At 45.1% G+C, this 26,042-nt stretch overlaps 1 protein-coding gene across 1 annotated transcript in view; it reads left to right on the top strand.

Annotated features, from left to right (window-relative positions):
* TFAP2D (transcription factor AP-2 delta) overlaps positions 1-26,042 on the top strand; it is a 79,474-nt gene that overhangs the window by 50,980 nt on the left and 2,452 nt on the right. The window contains exons 4-7 of the mRNA XM_077293090.1: positions 230-395; positions 3,658-3,776; positions 20,591-20,732; positions 23,105-23,218. Coding sequence (XP_077149205.1) covers positions 230-395; positions 3,658-3,776; positions 20,591-20,732; positions 23,105-23,218 — 541 coding nt within the window. The remainder of the gene's footprint in view (positions 1-229; positions 396-3,657; positions 3,777-20,590; positions 20,733-23,104; positions 23,219-26,042) is intronic.

The raw sequence follows: 26,042 nt of genomic DNA on the forward strand, positions 1-26,042 counted from the left end.
CTCTGCGACCACGATCATTATGTCTTCACAAAACCAAACTTTACACAACAATAATGGTGATAACAACATATACAAATCATAGTAATAGACAGCAATAGACATGTGAGACAAATACAACTTTACTGTAGTATTACACTCCAAAAAATGAATACATTGATCTTCCTGGCTGGATTTAGGTATTCTATTTATGCAGTCGTAACATAAGCTTCTTGTCCTTCTCTCCTCTCAGGAGGTACCTGCGTAGTAAACCCCACAGACCTCTTCTGCTCAGTTCCTGGCCGTCTCTCTTTGCTAAGCTCCACGTCGAAATACAAGGTCACCATAGCAGAAGTGAAAAGACGTCTCTCTCCTCCCGAATGCCTCAACGCTTCTCTCCTGGGTGGAATATTACGAAGGTAAATGCAGGTCAATATTTCTATGTTTGCATTAGGCAATTAGGAATTTTATTATATCCGCAAAGAAAATCTAATGTATAACTGCTGTGTAGAAGGCACTGGATGTCCAATATGATATAACGTCTCCATACAACTCTTTTTTTTTTTTTAACTTTAAAATAAGTCACCCCCCGAAGACCGCCCTTTGCGATTCCAAAAACTCCAAAATACTCTAACAGAAGATGATACGTAATAAACACATGGATCTCTTTGGATGTATTTCAACCTTTCAATGGAGATGAATCCTACAAGAAGTCCATATGTAGAGAAAATACCCTCATTCCTTTATTTTCTCTACCCAAGGCTTCTTTTACACTTACCATGGTTTTGTGTCCCGTTTTTGCTGCCCCAATAGATTTCTATGGGGCCGCAAAAACGGGCCTCAATAACTCCGTCGTAGGGCCGTATTTACGGCCGTGAAAAAATATTGAGCCTGCTCGATATTTTTCACAGCTTATGGACACGGCCCCGATTGAAAATCAATGGGACCACAAAAACAACGGAAGCTTGTTTTTGCGGTGCACCGTGACTTCCGGTTTTGCGGAATGCCGTTTTTTTTCTTCCCAATACTTTTGCCATAGTATTGGAAACCAGGAACATGGTGATCAGCAAGTTTTTGTGGCCCGTTATTGTGGCAGACCGTGAAAATTGTGGCAATACGGTCCACAAATACCCCCGCAATAACGGGCCGCAAACAACACGGTAAGTGTAAAAGAAGACTAAGAGAAGTACTAATTTGAATTTTATATCAATATGGTTGTGCCATTGCCTTCATATTAGAGTTGTAGTCATCCTTTGCAGTGGCTATCGAGTAAGTGACCTTCATCTACGATGTCGCAGGGGTTGTCCAGATGGGATCACCACCTTACTAATAACCAACATATTTAGACAGTGTAATCTACTTTTTCTACTTCACTTTACATATGTATGAATGGAACGCCATTTATCGACTATAAATATGGGGCTTAAAATGTACGTACTGTTTGCCAAAATGTCACAAAATGTTCCTTTCAATTTACCAAAATTTTCACAGTTTTTCAAGCTGTCTTAATTGCAGATTAGGTAACAACTTTTCCATACAAATGCAAATACTAAAATGCTTCATGACTCTTAAAGGGAATCTGTCAGTAGGATAAACCCTCATATGCCGCCTGTATGCAGGTCATAAGAAACTGAATAAAATGATACCTTGATATCTGCGATCCTATGTTTTATTACAGAGAAATTCACATTTTTTAAATATGTAAATGAGCTGTTAAGATCTAGGAGACGGATATAGTTCTCCTGGAGAGGCTGCCTCCAGAGCTTATTTTAAATGAAAGGGGGTGTTGCTTTTGTGAAAAATTTAACTGACACAGTACAGTAGAACTGAGCGTTGTCTCATTATAAACTCTTCTGCAGCAGCAGCTCTGTTGTATTGCAACAATGACTGCTTGTCAGAGGACAACTGCAGATGTGTTTTATACTGTCCTGTGTCAGTTATAATCATACACAGATGTGAATTAAGATCAGGAGAGCAAAGAGCTGGCATCACATATTACATTTGTAACTCCCCTTTTCATTTAAAATTAGCTCTGGAGGCAGATTCTCAGGGAGATCTATGTCCGGCCCATAGATCTTAACAGCTAATTTAAGAAAAATATGGATCTTTCTGGAATAAGACATCGGATCACAGATATCAAGGTATCATTTCATACATTTTCCTATGACCTACATGCCCATATAAACGGCTTAGAATGGTTGATCCTACTGACAGATTATCTTTAAAGGGGTGGTCCAGCCTCACGAAAAATTGAAGAACAACCATGGATGGGGTGAAAATTGAAAAATGATGTATACTCATGTTATCAGCCCTGTCGATCTAGAACAGGCAGCCACAGTGGTAAGCAATGGAGCCAGAAGCCATTAACTCACTGTTTGTCTGTCACAGGACTGTGATTGGCAGCAGTCAGGTGACTAGAACAGCGTGTCAATGACTGTTTCTCTTATGTCACACAGTTTTAGTCACCTGGCCGCTGCAGCCAATCAGCGCCCATGTGTCAGAAATACGCTGATGCTGGTACCTAGGCAGACCACCTGAGCTGACTGCCTTGAATCCACATGTGTAATGGCAGATGAGTAAACATAATGTTATTATTTTCACCCCATCCGTGGTGTCTGTTTATATTTTACTGAAGCTAGACACCACAATATAAAGGATATTGTGAGGAAACAAGATAGTGGGTGCAGTGCATACACACTAAAGAGGGAGAGGACTGTACCGAAGAAGACTGTGCTTACCGTGCGCACACACGAGAGTGGGAGGGCAGGAGAGAGCAGGCTGAAGCGATGGTGCGAAGAGATACAGACAAGGACCTGGCGGGTCACATGACCAGCATAGGAAGGTCCTAAAGACAAGAGCTAGCACCCGAGAACACTTTGGGGGGCGCAAGGCCGAAAATAAGAGCTGGCAATGCAGGAAGCGGGGTCAGACAAGCCAAGGTCAGTAACCGGAGGACGGCGCAGGACAAAAGGAGTGAGACAAAAACGTAGTTAGGTGTCAAGCCGGAGTCAATTAACAATAGAACCGAACAACGAAGTACAGAATCAACAGGCAATAACAAAGTGAGGGACAGACCGGGTCAGCAACAGGGAATATTCACGCTGATCATGCACAAGGCACAAACACACAAAACACCAGGGTCAACTTAACTCAGCCGAAGGCAGGAGTATAACTGACAAGGACTCAAGCCAACCAAGAAAAAGCCCTCCCAGAACCAAAAAGAGGCCACAAATAATTAACCCCTGGCACGTCAGTCAGAAAACTACCATAGGATCATGACAGATATTTCTCTACTCCTTCAGTCCCGCATGCTATGTGGATTACAGCAATGGCACTCATACTACAAGGGCAAAACATGCAGTCACAAGGCGGCCTATGGATAGATCTGTCAGTGATCTCTGTCTGCAATCCATTTTCCCATGGGTGGAAGGAACTTGTGTAGGCATCCATAGATTCTACGACCTTAGCCAACAGGAATGAGGGTAATTAACCAAGCAGCATAGGAAGGAGATGGAGGCAAAAATTAAGTGCTGTGGTATTAAGAAAGACTAAAATTATGCCCCATTTCCATAATTTCTCTACTGGATTAAACAATGGTAAAAATGTGGTCTACAATTTATTTAGGGTCCATTCTGCTGTTCCTATATTTATATTCAAGGAGGGGCTTTTATTTTTTTGCAGGGCAAAGTCCAAAAATGGAGGACGTTGCTTAAGAGAGAAGTTGGACAGGCTTGGTCTAAACTTACCTGCAGGAAGGCGAAAAGCTGCTAATGTAACACTGTTGACGTCTTTAGTAGAAGGTAAGATTCCTTCCGTCTCCCACCCACAGCCTTCGCAACTGAGATTCAGATTAACTATGCCATTCTCCAGTCCTAAAACAATTGTAAATCTTCGCCGTTGTTCAGAACTTTCAGATCTGAGGAATATATCCCACTTGTCTTTGATCATTTTATATGAAGTCACACAGTGGATGAGAAGATAAAGTACCTGGATTGGAGTTCGGCGTTCCTTCAGAGTGGGATGAAAGTGTCTCCTCACATACTGGGCATTACTAACCCTCTTCCTTTTATTCCCTTGAATGTTTGGAAGTGCTGATCAAATCGAGCAAGGTCTTTCTTCTAAGGTCTTAAGAGATCTTTCAAATACACTTCTAATAAGTTCTCTTCATTATTCACTTGTGTCACGATATGGTATGAAATATCATAAGTTAGTTTTCCTGCTAGCATGCGGGGGCTAAACCCCCCTTCTCTCTGGTTCTCTTTCTTTCCCTGTGTTTCTAGCTGTCTGTGTAGAAGAGCTTGCCTTGTGGGGGAGTTTTATTGACGAAAGGTATTTACGACGGGCATAGCTGCAAGAGAAATTTGTGTTAGCAGGAACTGTTAGAGAAACTTCTAGAATGCATGGGATTTCTTTGTTCTGTTTTTGGAAGATATTATGCAAACCGTTTAAGTTACGAACACCAAAATATATCGTCATAATCACACTCGGAGGATCTACGCATCACTCTAAATACGGGCGTCTAACTCCATCTGGTGAAGAAGTAGGGATTTCTCTGTAAATATGTATCCCAGACAGGGCATATTTGATCTCATCGGAATGCCCACGATACTATGAGATGAACGATGGGTATGGTGCGATTATTTTATGTTCTGTAGCGAAGATACGGGCATCAGATATATTTAATGCCCAGTTAGTGAAACCGAAGAGGTAGGAGGAGTTGGAAAACCAAGCCCTTTCTGTGAGGTCACAGACTGTAGGTTTTAAGTGCTGGCAGGCATCCAAGAGAGCAGAGTTGTGAGTTTTTACCTGAAGCGACCAGACTGCGAGTGCCCAATGCACTGGGATAGATGGAAAGCTCCTAGCCTGTTGCCTGCAATGCAATGATCTAAGAACATGTGAGTTATCTTTTCTTCCTTTAATCCTTTTATTTTTATAATTACCTTGTACATATTTGCAATTGTCTCATTTGTAACATCTTTGTAAAATATTTTATAAACACTGCCTAAAATCATTTATGGGGTATCCTATTTAATACTAGTTCGTTCTTCCTGCCCTAAACCGTACCCTGTCTCTGAAGGGAATTACGCTACTGTTTTTTGGGGTTTGCTCCAGACCCGTTCAATTGGAGCTGGTGGCAGCGACCGTGTGCCGGCTTTTGGGGGGTCACTGTAGCGACTGCGGCTTGATAATTATTGTTCCTGCCTGAGTGGGAGTAGTTATCGCATCGCTGCAGTGTTCCCAATAGCCAGTACATAGCAGGCAGCGTTTCTGGCGACTAATTACCCCAGGTGCAGTACCTAATCTGACCTGAGAGTAAGGGGGGCGCCAGAGAGCTGCAAGTGTTAAGTGGAACTGTAAGCGGGATAGACACAAATCCCTGCAGTTCATGGTATATTGAAGAGCAGTGGGATACCTAGAATAAGCCCCTGCTGTAAACTAAGAGGTCAATAGCCTCGTGTGTGTTATTTTCATCACATTGTGGCAGTGGAGGGATAACTAGGATAAGCCCCTGCACATGTGATAGCCGTCTGTTGGTTTAAAGTCACCCCAATCCGTGACTTATTGTGGGCAGCGGCTAAGGGATCTTGACAGTCACGGTGTGAATCGTGACATATTGGTGGCAAGGCGGTGGGATATTAGAGCATTAGTGATTTGGTTTGAGCAATCATTCCTTTCACTAAAAACTTGCAGAAAGTTCTTGCGAGAACTCTGCGCAAATAAGTTTGGAGAACGAACTCAGTGTTTATTAGTTGTGAGACAATTGTGTACTGGTAATTATCCCCTCCCTTTTTCTTCGTTTTTCTATCCTATCTTTTATTTGGCAACCATGGTTGGGCTGGGAGAAGCCTTTTATGAACAGCAGACCAGAGACACCCTTGTTGCCTTATGCAAGTCACAGCACATTGACTATGCAAGCAAAAACAAAAGCGAACTGGTCGCAGCCCTGATGCAATGGGAAGCCGCTCTAGACCACTCACAGGGCCCAGAAGCCGCAGATGCCAGCACCAGCGAACATGGTGCTGCAGCAGAGGTCCAACCACTGAATGCTGGCCCTGTTAGCAATCCGGGCGAATTGGACCCCCACCTGCAGGCGGCCTTGAAAGAATTCCCCACTGACGACCATGAGGGACGTCGGCAGCTGATTCAGCAATACCGGCAGGAGGCTGAGGCCCGAGCTGAGCGAGAGGCCCAGCGAGAGGCAGAGAGAGCCGAGCGAGAGGCCCAGCGAGCCGAGCGAGAGGCCCAAGCGCAGCGGGAGTACCAGCTGCAGATGGCCCGACTGCAAATGCAGGGGTCGTCCCAGTCCAGTCGTGAGCCCAGCAGCGCTCAGACACCAAAGCCCCGGCCCGACCACTTTCCTGTTATGGAAAAGGATGGGGACTTGGACACGTTTCTGCGGGCCTTTGAGAAAGCCTGCAGACAGTACCAGCTGCCTACACAAGAATGGGCACAGTACCTGACACCAGGGCTGAGAGGAAAAGCTCTGGAGGCGTTTGCTGCACTCCCTCAAGAACAAGATGGTGACTATGAGGCCATCAAGCAGGCTCTCATAGCTAAGTACCAGCTTACACCCGAGGTGTACCGTAAAAAGTTTCGGACCCTCCTACGTGGCCCACACGACAGTTACAGTGATGTGGTGCATAGACTGGGGACCCACTTTGACCAGTGGACCCAAGGACTGTCAGTGACCACCTTTACACAGCTGCGAGACCTGATGATCAAAGACCAGTTCTTCCGTCTTTGCCCAACTGAAGTGCGACAGTTCGTGATGGACAGAGAACCCAACGATGTGACGAAAGCAGCGCAGATTGCCGATGCCTATGAGGCCAACCGTAGATCGGAAGTGCGGAAGCCAGTCACCACCAGCTGGAGAGGGGGTAAGCCTGCAGCCAACGCCAGTACCCCTGCCAGCCAACCCACCAGAGGTCCTGTCCCCGTGGCCAACAGCACCAGACCTACCACCGAACTTCGCCAGTGTTACCACTGCAGGCAGACTGGACACCTCAGTCACCAATGTCCAGCCAGGCAGAAGAACCCCTCATCCCAGGCCCCAGGGCCTAATGCAGCCGTTCTTTTGGTGGGTGGTGTGGTTGGGAGGGTGTGTGACAACGTACAGCCCGTCACTGTGGGAGGTCGTGTTGCTACAGGCCTCAAGGACACCGGGGCTGAAAGAACCCTCATCCGACCCGAACTGGCGGCCCCTGAAGAAATCATTCCGGGGAAAACCCTAACTGTCACTGGGATTGGGGGCATCAGCTGTCCCTTGCCAATGGCCCGGGTTTTTATTGATTGGGGTGCTGGGAGCGGGGTGAAGGAAGTGGGGCTGTCTGATAATTTGCCCACTGATGTTTTGTTGGGGACTGATTTGGGGAGGTTGGTTGCATACTTCGTGGATGACCCTCCTCCCCAATCTACTAATGAGGGTAAAGTTAACCCTGATGATGATGATGATGATGGGAAATCGCATGTGTTACCTGACCATGCTTTATCTTGTAGTGATGCATCTGCTAACCATTTTTTCCCTAGGATTGATGGTGAAAATGCTGTACCTGGGCCAACTGTATCTGATAATGATGTTTCTGTGAAAGTTGATGTGTCCATAGGTACAGGAGTGCTCAGCCACGTCGCTCTGTGGAGTGAGACGGCTGAGGAACCCCTAGCAGGGGCAAGTGTCGGTGCTACAAGAAATGGGGAGATACATGGGAACCGTGAGCAAGGTGATGCCATGCAATTGACCAGTGCCACCGAGGAAGGTAACTGGCCCATAAGTAGCAATGCTCCTGAGGTAATGGGGGTGGATGGGGAGGTAGAGCCCATAGCAGCGTCGGCTGTTGGGTCTGTAGAAATCCCCGGGGAGACAGCCTACGTAGCTGCTGTCACCCGCAGTCAGAGTGCCCGGAACGCAGATAGCTGTCTGCCTCCCGGACCCTCCTCAGTCATCAGTATGATTGAACCAGAGGTGGACCCAGAACAGGTCCCAGAGGGCTCCCGTGGGGAAGGGACCCTGACATCGCTTCTGGCTTCCCCTAGCCAGGAGTTTCAGGCCGCTCTGCACACAGATGCGAGCCTAGAGAGTTTGAGACAACTCGCCGGGACGTCATTCTCCGAGACTGATAAGGAGAAGGTGTTCTGGGAAGGAGGAAGGTTGTACCGGGAGACAGTACCCGGAGAATCACAAAAGGAGTGGTTGAGGGAAAGACAGCTGGTCGTCCCGCAGCAATTCCGGGGTGAGTTGTTGCGGATTGCCCATGAGATCCCACTAGCTGGACACTTGGGGATCAGCAAAACTAAGGCCCGGCTGTCTCAACACTTCTATTGGCCTAAGATGGGGACAGATGTGTCAAACTACTGCCGCTCCTGTGTCACCTGTCAAAGAGTGGGGAAGGTGGGGCCTGCTCTTAAGGCTCCCCTGATCCCTTTGCCAGTGATAGAGGAGCCTTTCCAGAGGATTGCGGTGGACATTGTGGGCCCGCTGGCCGTCACCAGCAGCTCTGGAAAGCAATATATTCTCACTGTGGTAGACTACGCTACCCGGTACCCAGAGGCAGTAGCTCTGTCGTCAACTAGGGCAGATAAGGTGGCGGATGCCCTGTTGGCCATCTTTTCACGTGTAGGATTTCCCAGGGAAATGCTTACTGATCGAGGGACCCAATTTATGTCTCACCTAATGGAGGCTCTCTGTAAGAAAATGCAGGTGAAGCACCTGGTATCGAGTGCGTATCACCCACAGACCAATGGCTTGTGTGAACGCTTCAATGGTACCCTCAAACAGATGCTACGCATGCTGGTTGAGACACAAGGGCGCGACTGGGAGCGGTACCTCCCACACCTGCTATTCGCTTACAGAGAGGTTCCGCAGGCCTCGACGGGGTTCTCACCCTTCGAGCTCCTGTACGGCAGGCGAGTCCGGGGACCCCTTGGGTTGGTAAGAGAATCCTGGGAAGAGGAGCCGAACCCTTCCGAAGTGTCCATAGTGGAGTATGTCATGCGCTTCCGTGACAAGATGCAGACCTTGACGCAGTTGGTGCATGACAACATGACGCAGGCTCAGGCTGATCAGAAGCACTGGTACGACCAGAACGCCCGGGAGCGGACCTACCACGTGGGTCAAAAGGTGTGGGTGCTGGTTCCGGTACCAACGGATAAGCTTCAGGCAGCCTGGGACGGCCCGTACGTTGTCCACCAACAGTTCAACCCGGTCACCTACGTGGTCACCCTTGACCACACTCGGGGTAGGCGAAAGGCCTTTCACGTCAACATGATGAAGGCTCATCACGAACGTGAACCTTTCATCCTACCGGTCTGCAGCGCACCCGAGGACGGGGAGGAAGACGCCCTCCTGGACATGCTGGCCCAAGCCAAGGCCCGTGGGTCCATTGAGGACGTGGAGGTAAGCGCCTTGCTAGATGAACCACAGCGGTTGCAGTTGCAAACCACACTGGAACCCTTCCGGGTCGTGTTCTCCAACCGGCCTGGAAGGACTGAGTTAGCGGTCCACGAGGTGGACACCGGGAATCACGCCCCACTACGGCGAACACCCTATCGAATCTCTGACCAGGTGCAGCAGATTATGCGCCAGGAGATCGATGAGATGTTACAGCTGGGGGTGATTCGACGGTCAAAGAGCGCGTGGGCCTCACCTGTAGTTCTCGTGCCAAAGAAGGACCGGACCACCCGGTTCTGCGTGGACTACAGGGGGCTCAACGCCATTACAGCCTCTGACGCGCACCCAATGCCGCGCATCGAGGAGCTGCTTGAGAAGTTAGCTGGCGCAGAATACCTGACAATAATGGATCTGAGTCGCGGATACTGGCAGATTCCCCTGAGCCCCGAGGCGCAGGAGAAGTCCGCCTTTATCACACCCTTTGGACTGTACGAGTCCACGGTCATGCCCTTCGGCATGAAGAATGCCCCTGCCACTTTTCAGCGGATGGTCAATCTCCTGCTTCAGGGACTGGAGAAGTACGCCGTGGCGTACTTAGATGACATTGCCATCTTCAGTCCCTCCTGGGATGAACACCTGCAGCATCTCGAGGAGGTGCTCGGGCGAATTCACCGAGCAGGACTGACTATCAAGCCGGGAAAGTGCCAGATGGGCATGAGGGAGGTTCACTACCTGGGGCACCGGGTAGGTGGAAACACCCTGAAACCGGAGCCTGACAAAGTGGGCGTGATCGTGAACTGGCCCACTCCCAGGAACAAGAAACAGGTGATGTCCTTCCTGGGCACTGCAGGGTACTATAGGCGCTTCGTGCAGCACTATAGTAGCCTGGCAAAACCTTTGACGGACCTCACCAGGAAGAAGCTACCCCACATCGTCAACTGGACAGATGGCTGTGAGGGGGCCTTCCAGGCGTTGAAAACAGCACTGTGCAACGCCCCTGTGTTGAAAGCAGTCGACAGCAGTCGACCGTTCTTGGTACAGACCGACGCCAGCGAGTTTGGCCTTGGTGCTGTGCTCAGCCAGGTTGACTCGGAGGACCAAGAGCACCCCGTGTTGTACCTGAGCCGGAAACTTTTGCCGAGGGAAGTGGCCTACTCCACCATCGAGAAGGAGTGCCTGGCCATAGTCTGGGCTCTGCAGCGCTTGCAGCCCTACTTGTACGGTCGCACCTTCACGGTGGTGACCGACCACAACCCTCTGCGCTGGCTAAGCACCATGTGTGGAACCAATGGCAGGTTGCTACGCTGGAGCCTTGCCCTTCAGCAATTTGACTTCACCATTAAGCACAGAGCGGGCAAAGAGCATGGTAATGCAGATGGACTTTCCCGTCAGGGTGAACCCACGGACGTGCGCATGGAGGCATACCGAGAGGTCCTGCCGCCGTAGCGCACGCTAAAAGGGGGAGGTGTCACGATATGGTATGAAATATCATAAGTTAGTTTTCCTGCTAGCATGCGGGGGCTAAACCCCCCTTCTCTCTGGTTCTCTTTCTTTCCCTGTGTTTCTAGCTGTCTGTGTAGAAGAGCTTGCCTTGTGGGGGAGTTTTATTGACGAAAGGTATTTACGACGGGCATAGCTGCAAGAGAAATTTGTGTTAGCAGGAACTGTTAGAGAAACTTCTAGAATGCATGGGATTTCTTTGTTCTGTTTTTGGAAGATATTATGCAAACCGTTTAAGTTACGAACACCAAAATATATCGTCATAATCACACTCGGAGGATCTACGCATCACTCTAAATACGGGCGTCTAACTCCATCTGGTGAAGAAGTAGGGATTTCTCTGTAAATATGTATCCCAGACAGGGCATATTTGATCTCATCGGAATGCCCACGATACTATGAGATGAACGATGGGTATGGTGCGATTATTTTATGTTCTGTAGCGAAGATACGGGCATCAGATATATTTAATGCCCAGTTAGTGAAACCGAAGAGGTAGGAGGAGTTGGAAAACCAAGCCCTTTCTGTGAGGTCACAGACTGTAGGTTTTAAGTGCTGGCAGGCATCCAAGAGAGCAGAGTTGTGAGTTTTTACCTGAAGCGACCAGACTGCGAGTGCCCAATGCACTGGGATAGATGGAAAGCTCCTAGCCTGTTGCCTGCAATGCAATGATCTAAGAACATGTGAGTTATCTTTTCTTCCTTTAATCCTTTTATTTTTATAATTACCTTGTACATATTTGCAATTGTCTCATTTGTAACATCTTTGTAAAATATTTTATAAACACTGCCTAAAATCATTTATGGGGTATCCTATTTAATACTAGTTCGTTCTTCCTGCCCTAAACCGTACCCTGTCTCTGAAGGGAATTACGCTACTGTTTTTTGGGGTTTGCTCCAGACCCGTTCAATTGGAGCTGGTGGCAGCGACCGTGTGCCGGCTTTTGGGGGGTCACTGTAGCGACTGCGGCTTGATAATTATTGTTCCTGCCTGAGTGGGAGTAGTTATCGCATCGCTGCAGTGTTCCCAATAGCCAGTACATAGCAGGCAGCGTTTCTGGCGACTAATTACCCCAGGTGCAGTACCTAATCTGACCTGAGAGTAAGGGGGGCGCCAGAGAGCTGCAAGTGTTAAGTGGAACTGTAAGCGGGATAGACACAAATCCCTGCAGTTCATGGTATATTGAAGAGCAGTGGGATACCTAGAATAAGCCCCTGCTGTAAACTAAGAGGTCAATAGCCTCGTGTGTGTTATTTTCATCACATTGTGGCAGTGGAGGGATAACTAGGATAAGCCCCTGCACATGTGATAGCCGTCTGTTGGTTTAAAGTCACCCCAATCCGTGACTTATTGTGGGCAGCGGCTAAGGGATCTTGACAGTCACGGTGTGAATCGTGACAACTTGTCTCAGCCGTCACGTGTTTCCTCAGCCAAGAATGAGAAACTTTCCTGGAAATTGGGATTTCTATTGAAGAATTGAGCAATTTGTAGATTTTCATTTTTTTTTCTAAGATTTAAAATCTTTTGGATTTAGCCCCAGAAAGTGTTTGATTATTCCTACAGTTTGATGGTCTACCTTGAGATTTTAGTTCACATTTTAGTAAATTATCTTGGTATTAAAGAGTTTATCTCACCACAGATGAACAAAAATGACTAAATCAATTCAATGTGAATAGAATTTGAGTTGAATTTGCATGAATTCACAGCGATTTCGAACAATTTTAGATTTGCTTTGCGCAAATCGCCTAAAATTGTCACCACTAGGGTTGAGCGAAACGGATCGGTCATTTTCATAAGTCGCCGACTTTTGGCAAAGTCGGGTTTCATGAAACCCGACCCGATCCCAGCGTGGGATCGGCCATGCGGCACACGATCTTCGCGCCAAAGTCGCGTTTCCTATGACGCTTATAGCGCCATTTCTCAGCCAATGAAGGTGGACGCAGAGTGTGGGCAGCGTGATGACATAGATCCTGGTCCCCACCATCTTAGAGAAGGGCATGGCAGTGATTGGCTTGCTGTCTGCGGTGTCACAGGGGCTATAAAGGGGCATTCCCGCCGACCGCCATATTACTGCTGCTGATCTGAGCATAGGGAGAGGTTGCTGCCGCTTCGTCAGAAGCAGGGATAGCGTTAGGCAGGGTAAATTAAGCCCCAAACCGCTTGTGCTGTAGCGATTTCCACTGTCCAACACCACCTTTTCTTTTTGGGACAGTGGAGGCTCGATTTCTGTGCAACAGCTCTGTAGGTTATAAGGCTCCCTGATAGCTGCGTTGCTGTGTGTACGCCGCTGTGCAAACCAACTGCTTTTTTCAAAGCACAAATCCTGTTGCTCCTTCCTTTCTGCACAGCTATCTTGTTTGTTTGTCCACACTTTTGACTTTTGTGTGCAGCAGTCCTTTTTATTGCTGACTGACATACTTTTCTGAGATAACTGTAGGGAGATAGTAATTGTAGTACAGTCCCTTTTTTTTTTTTAATCTCTTCAAGCCACTTTTTGCCACAGAAAATATACTCTAATACAGTGGCCCAGATATATTCACAATTCTCCCAGAAAAAAAAATAAAAGTGGGAGATTAAGATTGGCAAATCTGCATTAGTGCCAGTCCTGTGTGTGGCATCTTTTTTTTTTTCTGCCACAGAAAACCTACTGTGTAACAGTGGGCCTGATTTCTTCACAATTCTCCCAGAAAAAAAAAAAAGTGGGAGATTAAGATTGGCAAATCTGCATTAGTGCCAGTCCTGTGTGTGGCATTTTTTTTTTTCTGCCACAGAAAACCTACTGTGTAACAGTGGGCCTGATTTCTTCACAATTCTCCCAGAAAAAAAAAATAAAAGTGGGAGATTAAGATTGGCAAATCTGCATTAGGACGAGGAGGATGATGGGGATGACTATTTTTTGGATGAGGAAGCCTCTCAGGGGGCAATAGAAACTGATGGGGGTGCAAGGCCGGGTTCAGGGTTTTTGAGGGAGACAAGTGACGTTGATTTGCCAGAAAGTGCTCCTCAACCCAGCATATGCACTGACTTGACAACTGGAACATTGGCCCACATGGTGGATTATGCCTTGCGTATCCTCAAAAGGGACCCACGCATTATAAAAATGATGACAGATGACGATTACTGGTTGGCCTGCCTCCTTGATCCTCGGTATAAAGGCAAATTGCAAAATATCATGCCACATGAGAACCTCGAACAGATATTGGCAACCAAACAAGCTACTCTTGTAGACCGTTTGATTCAGGCATTCCCAGCACACAGCGCCGGTGATGGTTCTCACACGAGCTGCAGGGGGCAACAGGGCAGAGGTGTTAGAGGTGCACAGATCAGAAGTGGCATAGGACAGAGGGGTTTTCTGACCAGGTTGTGGAGTAATTTCGCAATGACCGCAGACATGATAGGTACAGCAGCATCCATTCAAAATGACAGGAGACAACATTTGTCCAGTATGGTTACTAACTATTTTTCCTCCATTACCGATGTTCTCCCTCAACCGTCATTCCCCTTTGATTACTGGGCATCCAAAATAGACACCTGGCCTGAATTGGCTGAATATGCATTGCAGGAGCTTGCTTGCCCAGCAGCTAGTGTGCTATCAGAAAGAGTATTCAGTGCTGCTGGTTCAATACTGACCGAAAAAAGGACTCGTCTGGCTACCCAAAATGTTGATTATCTAACCTTCATTAAAATGAACCACTCATGGATTTCAAATTATTTTGCCCCACCTTTCCCGGCTGACACCTAGCTTTCCTGTAAAAAGGTCTTGCTTTGGGACTGGTGTTACTGACTGTTCCAATCTCTTAATTTGCAGCTGCTGTTTGTCCAGCATACGACATGTTTACACCTCCCTAAATGGCCTAACTCCCCCCACGGGGCCGTGGTCTCGCCACTTGTCAAAAGCACCCGTCAGAGTGCCGTTTGTCTGAAGAGGTGGGTGTGCCCACTTTTGGTCGACGGCACTGGCACTGGGTCCCTCATAGTACAATGAAGTGTCTCTGAATGCTGCCTGTGTACCCCTGCCACCTAATGGAAGCTGCATAGAGCCTATTTTATTATTTTAGGCCTAGGAAGTCTGTCTGCGGTCCCTCCTTCCAATTGTCCTACGTTGACCACACCAATGCTGTCTGTGTACCCCTGCCACCTAATGGAAGCTGCATAGAGCCTATTTTATTATTTTAGGCCTAGGAAGTCTGGGTGCGGTCCCTCCTTCCAATTGTCCTCCACTGACCACACCAATGCTGCCTGTGTACCCCTGCCACCTAATGGAAGCTGCATAGAGCCTATTTTACTATTTTGGGCCTAGGAATTCTGTCTGCGGTCCCTCCTTCCAATTGTCCTCCACTGACCACACCAATGCTGCCTGTGTACCCCTGCCACCTAATGGAAGCTGCATAGAGCCTATTTTATTATTTTAGGCCTAGGAAGTCTGTGTGCGGTCCCTCCTTCCAATTGTCCTCCACTGACCACACCAATGCTGCCTGTGTACCACTGCCACCTAATGGAAGCTGCATAGATCCTATTTTACTATTTTGGGCCTAGGAATTCTGTCTGCGGTCCCTCACAATTGTCCTCCACTGACCACACCAATGCTGCCTGTGTACCCCTGAAACTAATTTAAAAATGCATAGAGCCAACTTTTTAAGTTAACACATACTACCTTTGTCTGTCTGCGGCGCCACTCAATCACGCTGTCCTCCACTGAAAAAGCTGAACTTCAACCTTCAGGCTCTCATTAAGTAGTTGTTTATATAAGACAGCAGTTGCCCTACTACTTTGGTTGGGGCCTAGTAACGGTGTCTGCCGCTCATTGGTGTTCTCCTCCTCCTTGGTGTTCTCCTCCAGGTTTCCTTGTCTGAGCGTCAACCTTCAGGCTCCCATTAAGTATTTTTTAATGTCACACTGCAGTTGGCCTACTACTTTGGTTGGAGCCTAGTAACGGTGTCTGCCGCTCCTTGGTGTTCTCCTCCTCCTTGGTGTTCTCCTCCAGGTTTCCTTGTCCGAGCTTCAACCTTCAGGCTCTCATTAAGCATTTTTTAATGTCACACTGCAGTTGGCCTACTACCTTGGTTGGGCCCTACTAATGGTGTGTGCCACTCCCTGGTGTTGTCCTCCACTGTATAAAGCTGAGCTTCAGTCTTTAGGCTTTTGGCCTATAGTATCAGATATTAAACTGCATTTGGCCTTCAACTTTGGTTGGGGCCTACTAACGGTGTGTGCCGCTCCCTGGTGTTGTCCTCCACTGTATAAAGCTGAGCTTCAGTCTTTAGGCTTTCGGCCTATAGTACCAGATATTAAACTGCATTTGGCCTTCAACTTTGGTTGGGGCTTACTAACGGTGTGTGCCGCTCCCTGGTGTTGTCCTCCACTGTATAAAGCTGAGCTTCAGTCTTTAGGCTTTCAGCCTATAGTATCAGATATTAAACTGCATTTGGCCTTCAACTTTGTTTGGGGCCTACTAAAGGTGTGTGCCGCTCCCTGGTGTTGTCCTCCACTGTATAAAGCTGAGCTTCAGTCTTTAGGCTTTCGGCCTATAGTATCAGATATTAAACTGCATTTGGCATTCAACTTTGGTTGGGCCCTACTAACAGTGTGTGCCGCTCCCTGATGTTGTCCTCCACTGTATAAAGCTGAGCTTCAGTCTTTAGGCTTTCGGCCTATAGAATCAGATATTAAACTGCATTTGGCATTCAACTTTGGTTGGGCCCTACTAACGGTGTGTGCCGCTCCCTGGTGTTGTCCTCCACTGTATAAAGCTGAGGTTCAGTCTTTAGGCTTTCGGCCTATAGTATCAGATATTAAACTGCATTTTGCCTTCAACTTTGGTTGGGGCCTACTAACGGTGTGTGCCGCTCCCTGGTGTTGTCCTCCACTGTATAAAGCTGAACTTCAGTCTTTAGGCTTTCGGCCTATAGTACCAGATATTAAACTGCATTTGGCCTTCAACTTTGGTTGGGCCCTACTAATGGTGTGTGCCGCTCCCTGGTGTCCTCCACTGTATAAAGCTGAGCTTCAGTCTTTAGGCTTTCGGCCTATAGTACCAGATATTAAACTGCATTTCGCCTTCAACTTTGGTTGGGCCCTACTAACGGTGTGTGCCACTCCCTGGTGTTGTCCTCCACGGTATAAAGCTGAGCTTCAGTCTTTAGGCTTTCGGCCTATAGTAGCAGATATTAAACTGCATTTGGCCTACTAGTGTGGTTGGGCCCTTAAAACGGTGTCTGCTGCTCCTGGGTTTGCTCCTCCACTGAACAAACCAATGCCGCCTGTTTAGTCCTGTTACCAATTTTGAACTGCATTTAGCCTACTTTATTCTTTGGCCCTATATCTGTGTTTCCTCCTCATCCTGCCCATTGCCCAGCCACTGCTAGATGAGTCTGCTGGTACATTGACCTAGACCACTACATTCCCCTTGCACTCTACACAGGCAGAATCTGACCCTGCTGAAAGTAAGGTTCCCCTTCCTGCATGCTATACCACCTTACACAGGGACAAAGAGGAAGGTGCAGATGAAAGTGCAGGTTTCTTCATCAGGTGGGGGGGCATACTTGTTGGTGACGTCACTGGCACAGGGCCCCTCAGAGTAAGCAAAAGTGTCGCTGCCGGTGGGAGGCGCCCCCTCCGTGCAAAGACACCGCTGTACTTTGAGGGGCCCTGTACCAGTGCCAATGCCAACGAGTGGGCCCCCCTGCTTGCTCAGGATCACAGCACTTGCAAACTTGACATACTTACCTCTCACTGCTCCACCACCGTGATGTAGTCCATGTTTCCTGGGCCCACTAAAAACTTAAACCAGCCCTACCCCCCACAACTTTAGCCAAATGACCCCCAATTTCCAATGCCTATCTATTATTATAAAGTAAATTAACATTGACAAGCTTCAGTAACAAGAATGGATGTTTTTGCCATTAAAATGGGCACTGTAGGTGTTTTCCTGGCCTCCACTCACTGCCGACTATGCTTCCCCATTGACTTGCATTAGGTTTTATGTTTCGGTCGATCCCCGACTTTTCGCGATAATCGGCCGACTTCACTCGACTCGACTTTTGACAAAGTCGGGTTTCGCAAAACCCGACTCGACCCCAAAAAAGTAAAAGTCGCTCAACCCTAGTCACCACCATTTTACATGTTGCAGAAGATTGCCGCAGCTATAAAAGGATTGAGGGTGTAGTCATGTGGGCTTCCCCATAAAAACTTGCAGATATCAAATCACATGATATAGCACAGCCACTCAGGAGGAACTACCAGAGCCACTATAAAAGCACAGGTTTGGAAAGCAGCAGTCATATTGTAGTGAATCTGGATAGTGAGGGTCACAGCTCATATCTAAGCCATAGAGATAGAGAGAAAGTCAAAAAACACTAAAGAAACTGTACAGAGTGTGATAGCATCGCAATAAAGAAGCTTAGCATGTGAGAATAATGCAGATTTAATTATTATAGGAGGATAGATATATATATATATAGAGTCTCTATTTTAGTTGCCATACATTTATTAATAACCATTTATTTTGAGATCACTTTGACATTAATAAGGCGATATTTGCATTAAAGAGATTGAAAGGGGTTCAATTGAGTCCTAGGAGACCTTAAAGTGTCATACATGTAATATGAGGTCAATTGTAGGCTTTGGAATACTTTCAATTCTTGGGAATCGAATTACATTTCCTGGGAAACGTCTGTGAAGTCATTTGAAAATAAAATATTTGCTCACCAAGAGGATATGTCATCCAGGACCCCAGCAAGCAGTTGATTTTGCGAGAAGATGAATGGCCAACCATGCAATCTATTGATGGCTTGAATCCACCAGAGTGGATTTGGCTATGACCATGATGTCCTTACACCTGAATCAGCCTTATGGACAAGGACCATCTTGATGAAACATCCCATTTAAGAGATAATGACTCTTTTCCTGTCCCTAAGTTGCTCACTATCTCATTTTCCGATCTCATACACTAGGACCAATTTCAAAGAAAGCTAAGGAAACCCAAGCAATTGTAGAAAGAAAACACAAAATTGATATCTCTAGGTTCAATTTTAACTTTGTGCTATAAAGCAACATTGGTAATCAGTGGGTAACATGGCTACCTATACCAAGAAAGGGGTGCCTAAAAATATGTAATGTTCTTCATCAGCACATAACCATATTCCACTAGTTAAATGCTACATGCCTTAAAGTCTTGTGTAAAAAGTTTCACCAGTAATAATCATCGTAAATTGTTGGGTTGTTAGTTGAGGTGACCATACACATTAGCTGAAAATGGGCTGATGAAAAAACAATTGTTGGTCGAATTGTTGGTTCACAAGATGGCTCTATACCGATGAACAAGCAATCATTGGTGGAATCACTGGTTCACAAGATGGCTCTATACCGATGAACAAGCAATCATTGGTGGAATCACTGGTTCACAAGATGGCTCTATACCGATGAACAAGCAATCATTGGTGGAATCATTGGTTCACAAGATGGCTCTATACTGATGAACAAGCAATCATTGGTGGAATCACTGGTTCACAAGATGGCTCTATACCGATGAACAAGCAATCATTGGTGGAATCATTGGTTCACAAGATGGCTCTATACCAATGAACAAGCAATCATTGGTGGAATCATTGGTTCACAAGATGGCTCTATACCAATGAACAAGCAATCATTGGTGGAATCATTGGTTCACAAGATGGCTCTATACCGATGAACAAGCAATCATTGTTGGAATCATAGGTTCACAAGATGACTCTATACCGATGAACAAGCAATCATTGGTGGAATCACTGGTTCACAAGATGACTCTATACCGATGAACAAGCAATCATTGGTGGAATCACTGGTTCACAAGATGGCTCTATACCGATGAACAAGCAATCATTGGTGGAATCACTGGTTCACAAGATGGCTCTATACCGATGAACAAGCAATCATTGGTGGAATCATTGGTTCACAAGATGGCTCTATACCAATGAACAAGCAATCATTGGTGGAATCATTGGTTCACAAGATGGCTCTATACCAATGAACAAGCAATCATTGGTGGAATCATTGGTTCACAAGATGGCTCTATACCAATGAACAAGCAATCATTGGTGGAATCATTGGTTCACAAGATGGCTCTATACCGATGAACAAGCAATCATTGGTGGAATCATTGGTTCACAAGATGACTCTATACCGATGAACAAGCAATCATTGGTGGAATCACTGGTTCACAAGATGGCTCTATACCAATGAACAAGCAATCATTGGTGGAATCATTGGTTCACAAGATGGCTCTATACCGATGAACAAGCAATCATTGGTGGAATCACTGGTTCACAAGATGGCTCCAAGCATACTTTAGATTACATTGGGCAATGGCACTGTTCCTTGCAACTACTTGTTCGACGTCCATGAACAACCAAGACAATATTCATATGAATGTGCTTAGGGTAAGAAATGGTGGGCCTGCTTGTTAAAGAACTATCATTGGTCACCCAAAAGACCCATCCACATTTCACCTATGTGGATTATTGGATGAAAAAAAATCTAACGGGCCCAATGGGATTTCGAATGAATAAGAGCGCTCATTGATCATTCATCGATCAAAACTAACTATTGTTCACTTCATTAATCCAGACACAGATCGCTACAGTCAAAATTGGTCCACCAAGTTTGATCCAATGTGTATGGCCATCTTTAGTTAGTTTGCGCAATCCATTATCTGACCTGATTACACCATTTCTGTTGTTCTGTTCTCAACAGGAGAGGCTCTACATCTAGCCCGAGATTTTGGATACACTTGCGAGACAGAGTTTCCAGCAAAAGCTGTGGGAGAACATCTGGCTAGACAACACATGGAACAGAAAGAACAGACTGCAAGGAAAAAGATGATACTTGCCACAAAGTAAGTAATTGGCTCTGTTTGGTATACTTTGAATTTTTTTTTTTACTTATTTTAAAAACTTTTTAGAACTTCCACCTTGCGAAGGACGGAGTGTTCTTGCTTTTAAGACTTTATAAGTCATGGTAGCTTTTAAAATCTGTTCTTGTCTCCTGAAACCACCCTCTTTCCACATACTGTATGCTCATAAAGGGGTCTCGTTGCTTAAGAATGTCTCCGTGATTCTGAGAATTGCTAAAATAGAGAATCTCCCCAGGAAGATCCAGACTGTATTACATGATCAGAAATGTATGTGACTGGACAACATGTAGTATTACATTTCTTCTACAACTGACTTAGAAGAAGCTTTCCTTGAGGATCACATTTGATCTCCATGGATTATAAAAGCCTAAATCACAATGATCAGTCAAGCTTCTATTTTCAAGCAAAATTGCCTTTAAGAGACATGGAAAAGGACATTATTATATCTACGGTAGTTCTAAATACTATGAAATACAAAACTTTACTGCTATATTGATGGAATTGAACACAACACAAGAACACTTACTGAATTTTTGCTGAGTCGATTTACACATGGACCTGATCATGGGATCCCAAATTAGCCAGATGGTTCAAGTGAAAGCTTAGCTCCTATGACTTCCTGTGATGTGTTCCCAGACTTTTATTTTTTATAAAAGTAGTAGCATCTTGCTACTAATGCCAATATTAGGACAATATACTAACATTAGGTAGATAATTATTGAAAAAATGACATTGGAAGATGACTTAGGTGAATCCTTTTCTGTCTTCATCATCTAGACAAACCATCAGGTTTCAATCACATCTCAACACTAAGCTCGAAAAAAAAATTATATTTACTCTATCATCAAGTTATACAACAGTTCTCTGTTGAGTGTATAATTTCTGGTAACCAGGTGGAATAACATTCACTTCCCTGAAAAATTATGTGACATTATATGATTCTTCCCATATAGATTGGGGATTCTTTCCTTGATCCAGTAAGCAACTTTTCTGCCCTTGGTTATGCAACTTAAAGGGACTCTGTTAGCGTGTAGTCTGAGAGCAGCATGATCTAGGGCTTGGGACCCTTATTCCAGTGTTATGTCAATTCTTGGTCTGTGTGCTGTTATATTGATACAATCACAGTTTTTTCTGCTGCATATTTAGCAGTTCTCTGAATGCTGAGCTCTGCATAACCCCGCCCACACTACTGGTTGGTTGCTTTCTGTTTACACTGTATGTTGACAGCAAGCTGCCTATCAGTGGTGGGGGCGTGGTTACACAGGAGTTGACTAGGAAGCACAAGGCAGCTAGTTCTGTAGTGATAATCTCCTGCTGATGAAACACTGATTTTATTAATACAGCAAAACACAGCCCAGTAAGTGACACATCGCTGGAATTAGGGTCTCAGCGCCTATATCACGCTGCTCTCAGATTACCTAGCAAAAGCCTGCTGATAAATTCCCTTTAATAGAGACAGAGTGAGCATTTGTTCTGTCCAAAGTAAGCCTGTGGAATCTTTAGAGGGTGTTTTCAGGGTGGTAGCCCAATCAAAGGGCATGTAGATGATGGCCTTCTCCTTTTGATCTCAATGACAGTATGATTAGCTTATTTTGCTCTATTGACACAATTTTAATCTCCAGTGTCCAACACGCACATGATTCTGCATTTATAATAGCAACCCTAAAATAGCCTACTACAACTATCAACACCAAGTATTTTAGAGGGGTTGTCCAGCTATTAAAAAAAATCTGTAATTTTATTAGAAAATAAAGTGAAAACTTACCGATCCCAAACTGTTGCAGGTTACGGTCCCCACAAATCTTTGTATTTTCCGACAACTGATCACTTTCCACCTAGCAGAATAACTACTACAACCAATCAATGCGTGGCCTCAACTACAATCCTTCATTTTTATGGACTGTTGATTTCAAGAACACTTTGGAACCAAATTTGATCTAAATTTCCTTTGTGCATTTTCAGCTATGGTTTTTTGAAACGTACGTAGCCTTGAACAGTTCAAGGAAAATTATAGGATGATTTCCCTACCAGAAATGAGTGAACCCGAACTGTAGACACGGGTCTGGTGCTGAACCTGGACTTCTCCCGTTCAGGAGTCCGGGAGGACTACGACAACCAGGCTGCACATGGAGCTGCAGTAGAAGCACTGAGATCGGGGGAGTGCGGGAGTAGACCAGGGAATATCAGAGGACCATATGGCAAGAACAATTTTGTCAAGTTCCGTAGTTTGTTTTTAAACCTTGCAATCTCCTAAAATCTCCCCTCTGTTCCTGCAATCCCTGTTGTTTGCTGAGCTTACGTTATGATGTGACTGTTCCTATTAATTGTCATTATTTTTATGGACTTTTTTTAAGGCAAATCTGCAAAGAATTTCAGGATCTACTCAGTCAAGACAGGTCGCCATTGGGTTCTTCAAGACCAACTCCAATTCTAGACCTCGATATCCAGAGACACTTAACACATTTTAGGTATGTAACTTATTCTGTGATTTTAATGGATATCTGCTATCATAAAGTCTGCAGAAATCTGATTACTGCAATGTTGTAAAGTGTTCCTCAAGTTTTATGGGCTATTTCAACCTTAAAAACATAAAAGAAGGCTTTTGTCCACTCTTTGCATGGCCTCAACTACAATCCTTCATTTTTATGGACTTTTGATTTCAAGAACACTTTGGAACCCGATTTGATATAAATTTCCTTTGTGCATTTTCAGCTATGGTTTTTTTGAAACGTACGTAGCCTTGAACAGTTCAAGGAAAATTATAGGATGATTTCCCTACCAGAAATGAGTGAACCCGAACTGTAGACACGGGTCTGGTGCTGAACCTGGACTTCTCCTGTTCAGGAGTCCGGGAGGAGAGAGAGAGAAGATTTTCCAGAAAATTAAAAGGAATTGTCCATGCACAAAATATTGAGGGCCTCAACTGATCTGCTATTGATGACCTATCTATGGAAATAGGTTATTAATATCAGAGAACTGTTCTTACAGTAAAGAATCCACGGTCTCACTGCTCATACAGTAAAGAATACATGGTCTCAAAACTCATACAGTGAAGGATTCATAGTCTCAACTCATAGAGTAAAAAATCCAGAATCTCACTACTGATACAGTAAAGAATCCATGATCTCACTGCTTGTACAGTGAATAATTCATAGTCTTACTACTGTATAGATTTCATAGTCTCAGTACTCATATAGCAAAGAATCCATAGTCTCACTGCTCTTATAGTAACGAATCCATAGTCTCACTACTCATACAGTAAAGAATCCATAGTCTCACTGTCCTTATAGTAACGAATCCATAGTATCACTGCTCTTATAGTAACGAATCCATAATCTCACTACTCATACAGTAAAAAATCCATAGTCTCACTGTCCTTATAGTAAAGAATCCATAGTCTCACTGCTTTTACAGTAAAGAATCCATAGCCTCACTGCTCAAACAATAAATAATCCACAGTCTCACTGCTCTTACCGTAAAGAATCCATAGCCTCACTACTCATACAGTAAAGAATCCATAGTCTCACTGTCCTTACAGTAAAGAATCCATAGTCTCACTACTCATACAGTAAAGAATCCATAGTCTCACTACTTATACAGTAAAGAATCCATAGTCTCACTGTTCATACAGTAAAGAATCCATAGTCTCACGGTCCTTACAGTAAAGAATCCATAGTCTCACTACTCATACAGTAAAGAATTCATAGTCTCACTACTCTTACAGTAAAGAATCCATAGTCTCACTGCTCATACAGTAAAGAATCCATAGTCTCACTGTCCTTACAGTAACAAATCCATAGTCTAACTACTCAAACAGTAAATAATCCATAGTCTCACTGCTCATACAGAAAAGAATCCATAATCTCACTGCTCATACAGTAAAGAATCCATAGTCTCACTACTCATACAGTAAAGAATCCATAGTCTCGCTGCTCATACAGTAAAGAATCCATAGTCTCGCTGCTCTTACAGTAAAGAATCAGTAGTCTCACTGCTCATACAGTAAAGAATCCATAGTCTCACTGATCATACAGTAAAGAATCCATAGTCTTACTGTCCTTACTGTTGTGAATTCTGCTCTTGGGCTCCCTCCGGTGGTTATAAGTGGTAGCACTGCTGTTTCTGAATCGCAGCATTTATCAGGTGTGTTCACTTTTTGCAATTGTGACTGGGCTATTTAGTCTTGCTTGACCCTTTAGTCAGTGCCAGTTGTCCATTGTTCCTGGAGGATTCACATCCCTGCCTGGTCTCTCCTGCTTTGCTGTTCATTTCAACAAAGATAATTTCTGGCCTTGATTTTTGCTGTCCACATGCTGTGGCCTTATTGTTCAGTTCTTTTCCATGTTTTTGTCTTGTCCAGCTTGGTCTGTATAAGGATTTGTTTAGCCAAGCTGGTATCTCTGGAGATACAGATATACCCTCCATATCTTTAGTTAGCTGTGGAGTTTTTGTATTTTCTGTGGTGGATATTTTCTAGTGTTTTAATACTGACCGCATAGTACTCTGTCCTATCTTTTCTATTTAGCTAGAAGAGGCCTCCTTTGCTAAATTCTGATTTCAGTCTGTGTATGTTTTTTCCCTCTCCTCTCACAGTCAATATTTGTGGGGGGCTGTCTATCCTTTGGGGATTTTCTCTGAGGCAAGATAGTTTTCCCTTTTCTATCTCTAGGGGTAATTAGTCCTCCGGCTGTGTCGAGATGTCTAGGGAGTGATAGGTACATTCCACGGCTACTTCTAGTTGCGGTGTTAAGTTCAGGGTCTGCGGTCAGTACAGGTACCACCTTCTCCAGAGTACGTCTCATGCTGCTCTTAGGCCACCAGATCATAACACCTTACAGTAGCAAATCCATAGTCTAACTACTCATACAGTAAATAATCCATAGTCTCACTGCTCATACAGTAAAGAATCCATAGTCTCACTGCTCATACAGTAAAGAATCCATAGTCTCACTGCTCTTACAGTAAAGAATCCATAGTCTCACTACTCATGCAGTAAAGAATCCATAGTCAGACTACTTATAGTCACTCATTACTCATAGTCTCACTGCTCTTACATTAAAGAATCCATAGTCTCACTACTCATACCATAGTCTCACAGAATCCATAGTCTCACTGCCCCTATAGAAATGAATCCATAGTCTCACTACTCAAACAGTAAATAATCCATAGTCTCACTACTCATACAGTAAAGAATCCATAGTCTGACTGCTCGTACAGTAAATAATCCATAGTCTCACTGCTCGTACAGTAAAGAATCCATAATCTCACTGCTCATACAGTAAAGAATCCATA

This window comes from Ranitomeya variabilis, chromosome 2 (assembly GCF_051348905.1).
Source record: "Ranitomeya variabilis isolate aRanVar5 chromosome 2, aRanVar5.hap1, whole genome shotgun sequence".
Taxonomy (NCBI): Eukaryota; Metazoa; Chordata; class Amphibia; order Anura; family Dendrobatidae; genus Ranitomeya; species Ranitomeya variabilis.